Genomic DNA, 13,487 nt, shown 5'->3' on the forward strand with positions numbered 1-13,487 from the left:
CGGGAGCTGATCCTGTCACGGGGATTCAAACCACCGACCTTCTGATCGGCAAGCCCTAGGCTCTGTGGTTTAACCCACAGCGCCACCCGCGTCCCTGCTGGCATAGATGCTTGGCTTTTAATAGTGTAGTGGTTTTGACTTGAAGCAATGTTTGCTCACAGGCCTCATCTGTACTGTACATTTAAAGGGGTATCATATCAGATTGAGCAGTCATGGCTTCTCCCCCAAAGTATCCTGGAAACTAGTTTGTTAAGGCTGAGGCAAGATGTTAGGAGACCCCTGTTCCTCTCAGAGACCCACAATTCCCAGAAGGGTTTAGCAATCAATCCTTCTTTCCAAGGAACTTTTAACGTACTCCTTCTTGCTTTATGGCAGCTTCTTGTGTATAGGATTGCTTCCACAAGATCCTTACATTTCACATATTATAATATTTTTACAAACTTAATAAAGAGAGTGAATTTTAAAACTAGTATTTAGAAATATGTTCTATGTAAATCCCCTGTGTGTGTGTGTGTGTGTGTGCGCGCGCGCGTGTGTGTGCGTGTGCATGTGCTTAGGGGAATCACAGACTAAACATGATAAATTATTATTATTTTTTTACATCTTTTCAGCTGTTTCACATAATACGCCTCTTGTTGATACTTCTGTGTGCTCACGGAATTCATCCCATCACAACAAATGAAAATGATATGCCCTTATTTCCTTATTGTATTTATTTATTTCACAACACTTTTATACTCCTTGTTTGTAATAAAAACCTCAAAGTGGGTTTCTTCTGTTTCATGGGTTAGTATTAATCAAGCTAAGGATGCAATGTGATATTGCATTTATTTTTTTTAGTAAATTACCAAGAAACAGTGGTTTGAATTGATTTATTACATTGATGCTGAAACCGGCTGAATCAGCCATTCTTCTGACTTTAAACTGTGACCTGGGTTGCTCTTTCTTATTCCAGCTGAGTTGCTAAACAAAGGTTTCTTTGTTTCTGAGGCATTTACTCTTGGACATTTACATTTAAACTTCACGTGGTCAAGATTCAGATGCAGACAAATCCATAGAAATCTGTGAAGGATTGGACCAAACAGCCGTAAAACCCATGTGTGTGATTTGGACAGAATAAACAAACAGCCTCTCTAGGGTGCTTTAAGGAACACAACATAAATGCAAAAAATATACTGTCCTAATTTGCTGGTGTCCACATGCAAGCTCTTGCATGTGCATAAGCAGACACATCCATGGAAGGGAGAGGAAAGAGCTCTATCTGAAGATGCAAAGAGGTCCTCTTCAAAGAATATAAATAGGGAAGCCTTTTTGTGGTCAGAGTATGTTCGTGTGAGCATCACAGTCTGCACATATGAGGGATCAGTTGTCTGGGGTGCTCTTGGCCTAGCCATCATTGTTGTTGTTGTTTAGTCGTTTAGTTGTGTCCGACTCTTCGTGACCCCATGGACCAGACCACGCCAGGCACTCCTGTCTTCCACTGCCTCCCGCAGTTTGGTCAAACTCATGCTGGTAGCTTCGAGAGCACTGTCCAACCATCTCATCCTCTGTCGTCTCTTCTCCTTGTGCCCTCCATCTTTCCCAACATCAGGGTCTTTTCCAGGGAGTCTTCTCTTCTCATGAGGTGGCCAAAGTATTGGCGCCTCAGCTTCAGGATCTGTCCTTCCAGTGAGCACTCAGGGCTGATTTCCTTCAGAATGGAGAGGTTTGATCTTCTTGCAGTCCATGGGACTCTCAAGAGTCTCCTTCAGCACCATAATTCAAAAGCATCAATTCTTTGGCGACCAGCCTTCTTTATTACTGAATATTAATGCTGCTTCGAAAGCATTGCAGTAGATTACAGCAAGTTTGAAGACGTTGGAGCTGTTGGAATTTTGATTAACAATGATTTCCGCTGCATTTGTCCACAGTAAAATAGCTTCCTAATTTGTAATCAAGGTGCCAGGCATAGTTGAGAATAGACCTTCCCTCCAGGAGCAGCAAACACATGGCTGACCCCAGGGACTAGACATCCGCCTGGCTCGGAGAAGACATGAGCACATCTGGGGTTTTACCTGCCTGAACCATAGAAAGCATTAAACCTTTGGATCCTTGAATTTGCATCATACAACACAGGCTTTATTAATGTTTAGGATAACATTGTAACTGATGTAACTGAGTGTACATTACGGAACTGTGTTTTGAAATGCATGCTTGCGGACTTACATAACCACCAACCAATTCACTTGAAGGCAACCAGCATTTTCTGTGGGTGTAGATTTTGCTATGTCATTTATCCTTCATACAGTTCTGACTCTCTTAACAAAAGCCATCATTTCTTTTTCTTTCTACAAAAGGCCCTTTAACTGCAACCTTTTATAAGTTCATCTTTGTCTTTTGCTGTTGGAATGTAGTCACAAAGGTTGTTTTGTTCAATTGTTCTGTGAGGCCTGATGTATTCATTCCCATATTTAAGCCTGAGGCCTGAAAGCAATTCTTCTTCTTCTTCTTCTTCTTCTTCTTCTTCTTCTTCTTCTAGCATAATTTTGGGATAAATATTCCTGACAGGTCAAGAAGCAGTAAGTCCAGTGGCTTTTTTTCTTTAAAAAAAATGTTTAGGGGTACTCTCATTTTCCTACTCATATACTGAAATTCTGCCCCTCAATGAGGGCAAACTTAGATTCAAGAAATGTTTAGGGGTATGCGTACCCCCAGAAAAAAGCACTGAGTAGGTCTATTTTGAGTCTGTCCTATTAGGTGCTTAGCTGCTCAGGAAAGGTCAAAGGCCATGGGTAGATTGTCCAACTTTGACACAAACTCACCTCTCCTCCTATATCTGCAGCTTATTACATTCTCTAATCCCCAGAATGCAATGGTACTTTTCCTGAAGACATTTTTGGGGATTATGAATGGGAGATCCAGTCTTGGTAAGAGAAGGAGGGTTTGGTGTCTTGCAAAAGGATGATATCAAACCATTTGGAGGAAACAACACTATAAGGGCGATGCTCTTCTTAGAATCACAAGTTTATGTTCACCAATACTTGCATACAACTTAAGAACTCATTATCAAGATGATGGTGAAGAAGCAAGAAGGTCATCCAGTGTCCCTTTGCAAGAGGGAGATATGTTGGTACCTTTGGTAGCAAGCCAAGACGTATTTGCAATACATTTTGAGGATAAAATTGCTCACATTCACCACAATATGGACTCCGTACTTAATGAAGTCCAATCTGTGAAGGCATCCAAAGTGAACGACTTTCAGTCTTCGAGGCTTGAGGCTGTTAACAAAGGTGCTTGGGAAGTCCACCTGTATTGCTCAACCCTTTCACTTCCAACAAGTTGGTGGTGTCTCGATGTGTCCAGGAAAAGGTAAATGCCTTGTTAAAATGGGCTTGTACCACTTTCACGAAAAGAATCCATAATTCAACCACCACCACTGAAGACCCTAACCCAGTCCCCAAAGAAACTATAGGCCAGTGATTGACATCATTGTTCTGGGCATTGCGCTCAAGCAAGTGGTTGCCACACAACTCCAGAAACAATGGGATAGGACTGGTTTTCTAGATCCACCTTCAGGTTTGGTTGGGAGGGGGGGGATGGAAATGGTCCCATGGGATGATTTTCACTGGGACAAGGAGAGCATGACCCTGTTGATTCTTTTAGATCTCTCAGCAGCTCCCATTATCACTGTCCATGGTGCCCTTCTGGCAAAACTATTCAATGTGGGTGTTGTAGGCATCAATGTATCTAGGTATGGAATCATACCTAGCATGTTAAGAACTTATTAAAAAGAATTTTCCTGATACCCAAGGCAGATATTTAAATCTTCTCACTGTCAGCTTTCTATATGAGCCAGAATTTCTCAGGCAAACATTTCTTTAACTAACCAAACAGCAGCTTTCTTTCTCATTACACACATTACATCATGAACATTATATCAATATGGCAATCTTTTATTAAAAAAGAAAATGCTTTCTTTTAGCTCGAAACACCAAGCTGCTTCACTTACTGGTGCAGAGTTGTCCCTTGGCCCTCTCGAGCGAACCATTCTTCCTAGCACCTCTATCCCATCAGAAGTAATATTGCCTGCTGCATTGATCATCTTCTCACCCACTTGTTTGCAATCAATCACAACTTTAGCTGTAGTTTTGCTGATGACAACATGCAACTGAAGGAAGAAAATTATGTGTTTAATACAAAGAAAAGAAAGCAAGCCCAGGAAAATACATATAGGGTTTTTTTTTAAATCAACAACAGATAAACCTGCTAATTCCCCATTCTAGCACTGCTTTTGGTAGGGACAAAGCAAAACCAGAAAAAAGTATTCAGAATATTATCACTTCTTTTTACACGATCTCATCTCTCCCCCCCCCCCCCCGAATGTCTCAGCAAATCTCACCTTATGGAAACTTCCATAAAATATTTTCTTTATATCAGGTCCTTCAAAAGTGACAGTCTGGAATTCACCTTTGTAGTCGTAATTGAAGAAAGTCAATGTTTTGCCACCATCTGTGGAGCGTGAGACAGAACATGTTTCAGAGATATATGCTTACAGCGTTTTTTAAAGAAGGAACATCAACTTAGATACCTTCGAGTAATTTATTTTCTTTAAAGGCTTCATCAAAATGATAAAATAGAAAATAGAAATAGGTTCTCGTTAAAGGGTGTGGGAACAATGTACAGGGGTACAAGTCATAACTTTCTTTTGAGCTGTGGCAGGGAATTCAGTGATGACTTCCTTCGTCTCACTGAATGGGAAGGCAGAATATAAACAAACCAAATCAATCAAGGTCCATGATGAAGACACAATGAACATACTATCCAAAATAACTCCAACCAGTGGCTCATATTCTTCGTTCAGAATCTCCCAGAGAGCAAACGGTTCCTCGGGTGTTTCAGGGAGTATACGGAAGAGAAACGTAATGGTATAATCTGAAGGAAGTCCCTCTGGGTGTAGATATCTGTAAAAAGAAAATAAGGCTCCAGAAACTGATGTCATCACAGGAAATAGGGTCCTGAAAGCACACCTCCACCCCACGCCCCAGTTGTAATTGCTCCTATCTTCTTGAATTAGCACTTCTGAGGTAAAAGGAAAGAACCAAAGAGCACTAATTTCAAACTGCTGCTTTTTTACTGTTAGGTTTGTTGCTATTTTTTGTGGTTTATATCTTTTATTTGAAAGCCACCTTATGTATGATTTTATTATATGACGATGCATGCATGCATACATACATACATATGCATACACTCAACATGTACATTACCAAAAAGCAAACATAGTTCTCAATGCATTTGTGATATAGCCCTTCGCTGATCATTGGATGACAAATCCAGAAGGTTATGGAAAAGAAGACTGCTGCAGATAGGAAGTCTACTCAACTGAGCTTAGAAAGTAGTACAATGCTCTCACTGGCCTCATTCCAAAACGTTTAAACTAGGGAGCCTACGGTATTCTTAGTTTTACACGTAACCACCTATTTCTCCTTTAAAACTTTTAATTAAATGACCTGGAGGTCTGGCTACAGTAGACTTGCCTCTTCTAGTTAAGCCACCTTTAAGCTGTTAGAAGATGAGTGGCCGACTGCCGCAAACTTTTTTATAATTATATTTCTGATGTCATTTCACACATCTTGAAACTGACATGCAGAAAAGAGTCTAACCACATTGCAGCCTTCAGACTTGCTCCCGTGGGGCAATTTCATCTCTTCAGGATGACTCCAGAGGAAGTGGTTTGAGGAGGGCAGCCAAGAAGAGATGCTTAATGCCTTTGCTGAAGCGAAGCCTATGATACAGTAACCGCATTTCATAGGATTTCATTTCCTCCTCCAGTTACTTGACAGAGACCAACCAGAGAGTTACTGTGAGAGCTATCCACCTTGTGCACAACCCAAGACTCAACACCACTTAAGCAAATAGAACATCAAGCACAGCGTTGCGTCCCAGGTAGCATTTGCCGCTGTAGGGTTGAATTTGAACCTGTTGTGTTTCTCTACAAGCACTGGAACACAGAATCCGAATTTCAGTGCAACTAAGCTGCACACGCCTAATCGGGTACGGCCCAAACTCAGTGGCAGTAATTTGTTCTCGCATGAATAAAGCAATCTTTTGTCTTGCTCTTACCTCAGAGGTTCAGAGGATCTTTCAAGAACATGTTTTGTAACAATGAATTAAACATATAAGACAGGGGAAAAGGCATCTTGTGAAAGGAATAAAGACATTTCTTACTGTCTTTAACTCTCAGCTCGGGGAAGGCTGAAATAAGGGCTGTGTGTGCAGTGCCGACCTGTTTCATTCCGGCTAAGCATGACTTACATTTGAAAAACAACATGGCATACTCTACAGAAGGGATGGGGAAATATTTTCAGCTTGAGGGGCACATTTCCTTGTGAGAAACTTTCCAAGGTCTGTTTGCCGGTAGTGTGGGGGATCAGAGGCAAAAGTGGGCAAAGCCAAAGCCAATAATAATAATAATAATAATAATAATAATAATAATAATAATAATTTTATTTATATCCCGCCCTCCCCAGCCGAAGCCAGGCTCAGAGCGGCTAACAACAGTAAAATGATAAAACATTCTAAAATCATTTCATTATAAAATTTAATTCCAATCAAATTAATGGCAACCATTGGGCTAGAGTTCTGTGAGGATTGCCAAAGGAGGGAGTCAGGCTGTGCCCTGGCCAAAGGCTTGGTGGAACAGCTCTGTCTTGCAGGCCCTGCAGAAAGATGTAAAGTTCCGCAGGGCCCTAGTCTCTTGTGACAGAGCGTTCCACCAGATCGGGGCCACGGCCAAAAAAGCCCTGGTTCTGGTTGAGGCCAGCCTAACCTCTCTGTGACATGGGACCCAGGCCTGACTCGTAACCTTTGTACACTAGGCTACATTTCTGTCACACGAAAGCCAGAGCTTTCTAAACCCCAAAACACACACACCCTCTCCATCCAGGCCAACAAGGGGAATTATCACAATCACATCAAGTCAAGAAAAAGGAGCCACACGAGGAGGGCGCAGAGCAAGATCTGTAAAGGGTGGGGCCTGAGGAGAGGGAGGGTGGCCTGGGGAGCAGGTTTGTCCTAGGGAGAGTTCTGAAGCTCAGATGGAAAAACCTGAAAGGCCACATTTGTCCTAAGGTTCTCCACCAATGCAAGTGGTCTTGGGCAGGATTCACCTAACAAGCCTTGTCTGTGGTAAAGATTTCTGCTTGTGGAGAAAAACAACCCCGCAAGGACTTTTGCTGGGAGTGGATGGTCGTGGAGCATGCCCATTGTCCTTGCTGGGACAGGATAATACTACTACTACTGCTACTAATTTATTTGTACCCTGCCCATCTGGCTGGGTTTTGCAACAGAACATTAAAAACACGATAAAACATCAGTCATTAAAAACTTCCCTAAACAGGGCTGCCTTCATAAGAGTCAGATAGTTGTTTATTTCCTTGACATCTGATGGGAGGGCATTCCACAGAGCGGGTGCCACTACCGAGAAGGCCCTCTGCCTGGTTCCCTGTAACCTCACTTCATGCAGGGAGGGAACCACCAGAAGGCCCTCAGAGCTGGACCTCAGTGTCCGGGCTGAAAGACAGGGTGGAGACGCTCCTTCAGGTATACTGGGCCAAGGCCATTTAGGGCTTTAAAGGTCAACACCAGCACTTTGAATTGTTCTCGGAAACGTACTGGGAGCCAATGTAGGTCTTTCAGCCACATTGGGATACAGCTTCCTCCCATATGTCTCCTGCATCCCCTGAAATTGGCTCGGGTGTGGGAGCAGGAGAACGCAGAGAACAGTGAACAGGGGGAGGGGAGGGGGATATTCCATCTGGCAAGCACAAATCATTGTGCAGACAGAATAATTGGAAGTGTGCCATGCTGAACCCACCCTGTAAGTTCCCACTTCTTCCAGCACTGAATGCCACGTTACATTCTGTGCTCTCTCACAAGCCTTGCCTTTTCTAATCACCACCATTTTCAGAATCCACACATGGGTTGAGTTAGCTTTATCTCTCCACTTAAGCAGCGTGCTTCCCTTCCCAAGTTAAATCCTGCTCTTGGACTCAACTTTCTCTGAAACTCAATATGCTCCTCTCTCGTGTTTTCAGCACTCAACCCTCATGCCAAAGTGTGACATATGACGAGGGGTTTTAATGAATACAGATTTTTTTTTTTAAGGGGCAAGCACGTTGGTTTGGCCAAGGTAAAGATTAATACTGGTAACATTCCAGAGGCAGTCCGGGCAGACTTGCGTTACAGGAGAGATGCTTACTGTAAATGTTTGGAAGGAGGGTTCTGCCCACAACTTCTTCTTGGGAAGCAAGCAAAAGCTTGGTTCAAGAATAATAATACTATAGCTAGATGCCCTAATTCAGACAGCTCCGAGAACAGTGCTACTCACAGACCTTCCACTCGACCCCTTCCCCTGCCAATCAAATGACTGACAGGAGGCAGGAATGTGACATCTGGAGAACTAAGGAAATCCCCACTCGCCAGTAGTGGGGAGGGACTGTGCCTCCCAAGCAGATTTTGGAATTGGGATACTTATTTCATAATCAACCAGGTACACTGGGAGTGGGGAGAATTCCATAGATCTAGAGAAACCTGCACATGTGATGGGGGAAATTCTGCACATGGAAACATATTCTGTTGTGCAGAAGATCTTGCACTTGATTGTGCTCAAAGATGATAAATCTGGGAAACACTGAGTAAGTAACACACAAATAAGTAACTCACTGCTATTCTGCATTTTCCTGAACTGCAAGGTGCTGCAGTTTCTTCATTTCCTCTCCCCAAAAACACTGTCCTGTTTGCTTAGTGAGATTGCGTCATTGGCATCCATAAAAACTCTCACCTTTTCACCAGTGAAAACATTTACTGCCATGCCCCCAAATAACTTGAAACCTTTGCTATTTTTTGTAATGGTTAAATAACATACAGAGCTTCTGAGACAGGCCCAAAATAGATATTTTGCTACCTGAGGCAGAAACTCAAATGTCACTCTCTGTTACTCCAGAGGGTCTTCCAATCATTCAGAGCAGATTTTGGGGGGTGCACAGTGAGGCTGCAGAGGGAGGAGAGGAAAGAAAAGCCCCATGGGATCTCACTCACAATTTGTCACTCAAAATCTGAGCTTGAGGTGAATTGCCTCTCTTGCCTAATGGTAGGGCCTGCTCTTGTACATCCAGCATTCAGACTCAGATTTAGAAAATGTTGCTATGATTTAGCTTCCATGAGTTTTGGCTATAATTATATCAACATATTTTAAGAATACATCTAGAGTTCATACTTGGTTGGCTGGGAAACCAAAGCATCCTTATGCAGTCTGTAGCAGGAGTAGGCATTAAATGTTCCAGGCTCCATAGAAACCCCTTCCACAGTTGCAAACTCTTTTTCCACCAAACCAAACATCTCCATCATTTTGAATCCTGAAAAACATAAGACATGTCACTGACTTCTCTTAATGTGGCTTGGGAGTGAAAATGACTAAAGATTTATACAACTGCTAAGTTAACTAGCATGGGCACATTTCCCTGGGAACTTTCATATCACAAAACCCTATAAAATAATGTAAGAAGGTGGTCGTCAACTTGCTCAAGTGTCACATGTTTTAATGGTGCTTGAAAGGAAAAGTGGAAAAGGTTGTCAGCTAAAAGCGATTGGAACATGGCATTGTCTGGTGCTGCGTCAGGCCATTGGTTCAAGTACTGAATTCTCCTTCAACTGAAAGCTGCTGAACAAAATGGCAGGAATTGGTGGCAGTGGTGGCATCCATCTGTCTAGAGAGACAATGGAGTGTGCCTCCAGGGGACAAAGTCAAACCATTGCATTAGAAGCACTGAAGTGACTTTCTAAGGTATATTTGTCTGGGCAGCATGTATGGAGGTCCTGGGCAGCCCAGACGACAAGACCCCTCTCTCAGCCTTGCTGATGAGGTCCAAGCAATACATTTGGCACCAGCTTGGCTTAAGGAGTTGCTGGAAGGAGGCGTACAAGGCATCTGACAGGAATTAAACCTTTTTAAATACAAAGCATGAGCTCTAGAGAATGCATATTTATTTATACTGCTGTAAATTGAGCAGCAGCAGCAGCAGCAGCAGAAAACCCATGGAAAAAAATAGATTCGCAATAGAACCATTATGGTCTTTCATAGCTCTGGTTCTTCAATGGGGTTTGTGCATAAGAAGCCAGCTTGGCCCTGAGAATGAAGTATTTAGGTTGGAGACTTTGTTCCAAGGTGCTTAGTCTTCCCAAACTCTATGTGACCTTGATCAATCATTGACTGCATTCGGTGTAATGATAAACTATAGTTTATTGGTAAAGGAATGAGTCTCATGCTCACATTCTCTCCCTTCCCTGCTCCTGCAGTGTAGCTCTAAAAAGGTTGGAAGATTTCGGTTCCGTCTTCAATTAGCCCCAGTTTAGTATTACATCTGAACCCTGACTGTGACTACCCTTGACTATGATTTATTGAAAGAAGACAGCTTCAAAGTTGGCTTGTTTCAGCAAACTGTAGTCAAAACTAACCACCAGTTTTATCAGTATTGGACATGGTGCTAAATTGCAACTAGTCAAACGTAGAAGCAAAAGCTTCTGATCTCCTCAGCCCTTGCCAAAGGGGAATAGAGGAGAGAGGAGAACATGAGCCCAAGGTTTGCCCAGACACGTTCAGGCAACCATCAGCCATAAATCATTACTTCCCATGAAGCTGCTGTCTCTTATTATCTGAGCCCAGCAGTAATTTCCTAACCAGATTGGTTGCAAGCTGAAGCCCTGTAGTGTGTGTGTGTGTGTGTGTGTGATGCCATGAATGATTGACACGGCCCTGGCAGAGTGTGCCAGACAGTCTCATTATGTGACTACCCCTTTTAACAGTTGAACAATAAACCTTTCCAGAGCAGTAATATTTTTAATGTATTTTTAATTTTTTGTTGGAAGCTGCCCAGAGTGGCTGGGGAAACCCAGCCAGATAGGCCGGGTATAAATAATAAATTATTATTAAATTTGTTATATACTGAGCTGAATCCTAGAACAAAAGGATCCAGAATGCAGCAGTCTGATTGGTCTGCAGGAGCCACCCAATCCAGCTCCAGGTGGAAGTGAATCAGTGACCTGATTGGCCTGCAGGAGCAGCCTGGAATTAGCCAATTATGCGGGGCCCATTGTGTAAATAATGTATATATAGCTCGTATATTTCAAAAATATTAGTAGTAGGCATGCCAGTTAGGGAAGGATCTGCAAATGAGAAATATAATCCTTTAAACAATTAACAGAAGATGAAGAGTCCGAGGGAGTGTTAGGGAAGCAGACACAGCAAGGTCTGCTCCAGTCAGTCTCTCCCCACTCCCAATTTCACGTGTTTAAATTTGTGCTTTAAACTTATAAGCCACCTTGCGTGCCTTGGCAGGAAGGCAATATAGAAATGTAAATGAAGGAAGGAAGAAGGAATATATGGAAATACTATACCTGCTAGGCTGTTGCCATCTTTATAAACTAATGGGCAAGCTGCAAAAAGGAAGAAGAGAATATCTTTAAGCCTTGAAAAAGAGGGGGGGGGGAATTGTTGGCTACACAACATATTTCTAAATGGAAACCAAAATCTGTGCTATGAGATCAATGACACCAGGACCTTGATGTGCAGTTTGGCACTGTAAGAACACATGCATGCGCACACAAAACAAAACCCCCGATGAACATCTAACCTCCAGTAAACAATGATAGTTTTACACTGTTGGTCTGTGTGTGTGGTTTGCGAGCTGCACGGCCAGGGAAAAAACAATGCTATCCAGGGTTGTAAAGACTGCAGAGAGAATAATTGGGCACACTCTTCCCACCTTAGATCAAATCTATGCTTCCAGGTGCCATAGGAAACCGGCAGAGATAGCTCAGGATAGTACGCACCCCAAAAATGATCTCTTTCAGCTTCTGCCTTCTGGAAGAAGGTATAGGGTTATAAAGGCCAGGACTAGCCATCTGAGAAACAGTTTCTACACAAATGCAATTCTGGTTCTAAACATAGCATAGTATAGTGTATTTTATAGTATAGTATAGTGTATTTTAAAATGGGGTTTCAGAGTTTTTAGGGGGTTTTATAATATAGTATTGTGTATTTTAAAATGGGGTTTCAGAGTTTTTGAATGTTTTATGTAGTTTTTCAATTTCATTGTTCTGTATGGGACAATGACAATAAAGATATTGTATATTGTATAAACAGAAGCAGATAAAAATGAAGTCTTAATCGCTAACTTGCTGATGCTGTCTCGCAGACAAAAGTGATCAGTTCATCTTCAATCTTCTTAAAGGCATCAAAGTCGTCCACAAAGAAGACATGCCTGTCACTAGGCTTGCTGCCAATGTTAACCAGTTCTGAATAATCAGCATCTGCTACTCCAATGGCAAATATGCTGAACCCTAGGTTGGAGGGAGAAAAACACAAATAAAAAATTCTTCAGATGCAACAGCCGTTCTTCCTCTTGCGAATCTTTTAACTAAACGCAGTATGGAAAAATAAAACCAGTTTTCTCCATCGCACACCAGAAGGCACAAATTCACTTCTCCACCCCAATAAACATCACCAGATTACTCTTTCAGCACTTTCATAAAAGGACTCTCCCTTTAGCCAGCCAAGAAAAAGGAATTCTCTCCCTTCAACCAGCCAAGTTTATTTTAGGAACAGAAACTACGTAGTGTGTCCAACAGACAAAGAAGCACACAGATTAATTTCCCTTTTTTCTTTCAATAACGTATGACCTAATTCTAACACTTGCTTTGCCAACACACCAATCCTGCAAGTTAGGGTGTCTTGACCATTGTGCCAACACAATGCAACAGACTAGGGGCTTGAACCGTTGGTGCACTGAACCCACAATTTTATTTTATTTTTAGATTGGTGGGTGCTAGTTTAATAGCCCATGCCCCAGATACAGAAACTACTGCATCAGAGAAGAGAAAGAGACCTGAGACTCCAATAATTGCAGCATCTTCTGCATTTTATCCCACACTAGCAAAAATCACTGACACAAATATGGTGAGAAAGCTCATTTGACTCTCTCCACCTGACTTTTATGAGAGCACCTATAAAAGTGACAGGTAGGTAGCCGTGTTGGTCTGCTGTAGTCGAAACAAAATAAAAAAATTCCTTGCAGTAGCACCTTAGAGACCAACTAAGTTTGTCATTGGTATGAGCTTTCGTGTGCATGCACACTTCTTCAGATGCATGCACACCTATAAAAGTGGTTAATGGATGGCTGAAGAGTCTGCATATATCAGCAAAAGAGAAGCCCGAGAGAGAGAGAAGAAAGCAATTATGTGCCTTGCAAATTGCTCCCTTTTAAAACATATATCAAGCAAACCAATCACATGGAGCACTACTTTGCCACTTGCTTTTAAATTTTGTATTTTATGAAAGGCCTCCTGAGACAGTTAAGTTGGAACAGGTAATTCTTAAGAGAATGGCCATTTACCACCAATCATAGCTGTCAATGTTTCTCTTTTTTAAAGGGAAATTCTCTTATTCCAAATAG

At 42.2% G+C, this 13,487-nt stretch overlaps 1 protein-coding gene across 5 annotated transcripts in view; it reads right to left on the bottom strand.

The window, feature by feature from the left end:
- COL14A1 (collagen type XIV alpha 1 chain) overlaps positions 1 to 13,487 on the bottom strand; it is a 134,757-nt gene that overhangs the window by 38,168 nt on the left and 83,102 nt on the right. For all 5 annotated transcript variants that reach the window (XM_083748866.1, XM_083748867.1, XM_083748864.1 and 2 more), the window contains 6 exons: positions 12,211 to 12,375; positions 11,431 to 11,469; positions 9,254 to 9,392; positions 4,798 to 4,940; positions 4,379 to 4,488; positions 3,989 to 4,147 (listed from right to left, as the gene is read on the bottom strand). In XM_083748866.1, the coding sequence (XP_083604992.1) occupies positions 3,989 to 4,147; positions 4,379 to 4,488; positions 4,798 to 4,940; positions 9,254 to 9,392; positions 11,431 to 11,469; positions 12,211 to 12,375 (755 nt within the window). The remainder of the gene's footprint in view (positions 1 to 3,988; positions 4,148 to 4,378; positions 4,489 to 4,797; positions 4,941 to 9,253; positions 9,393 to 11,430; positions 11,470 to 12,210; positions 12,376 to 13,487) is intronic.

Source organism: Podarcis gaigeae, assembly GCF_964106915.1.
Source record: "Podarcis gaigeae genome assembly, chromosome: 7".
Classification (NCBI taxonomy): domain Eukaryota; kingdom Metazoa; phylum Chordata; class Lepidosauria; order Squamata; family Lacertidae; genus Podarcis; species Podarcis gaigeae.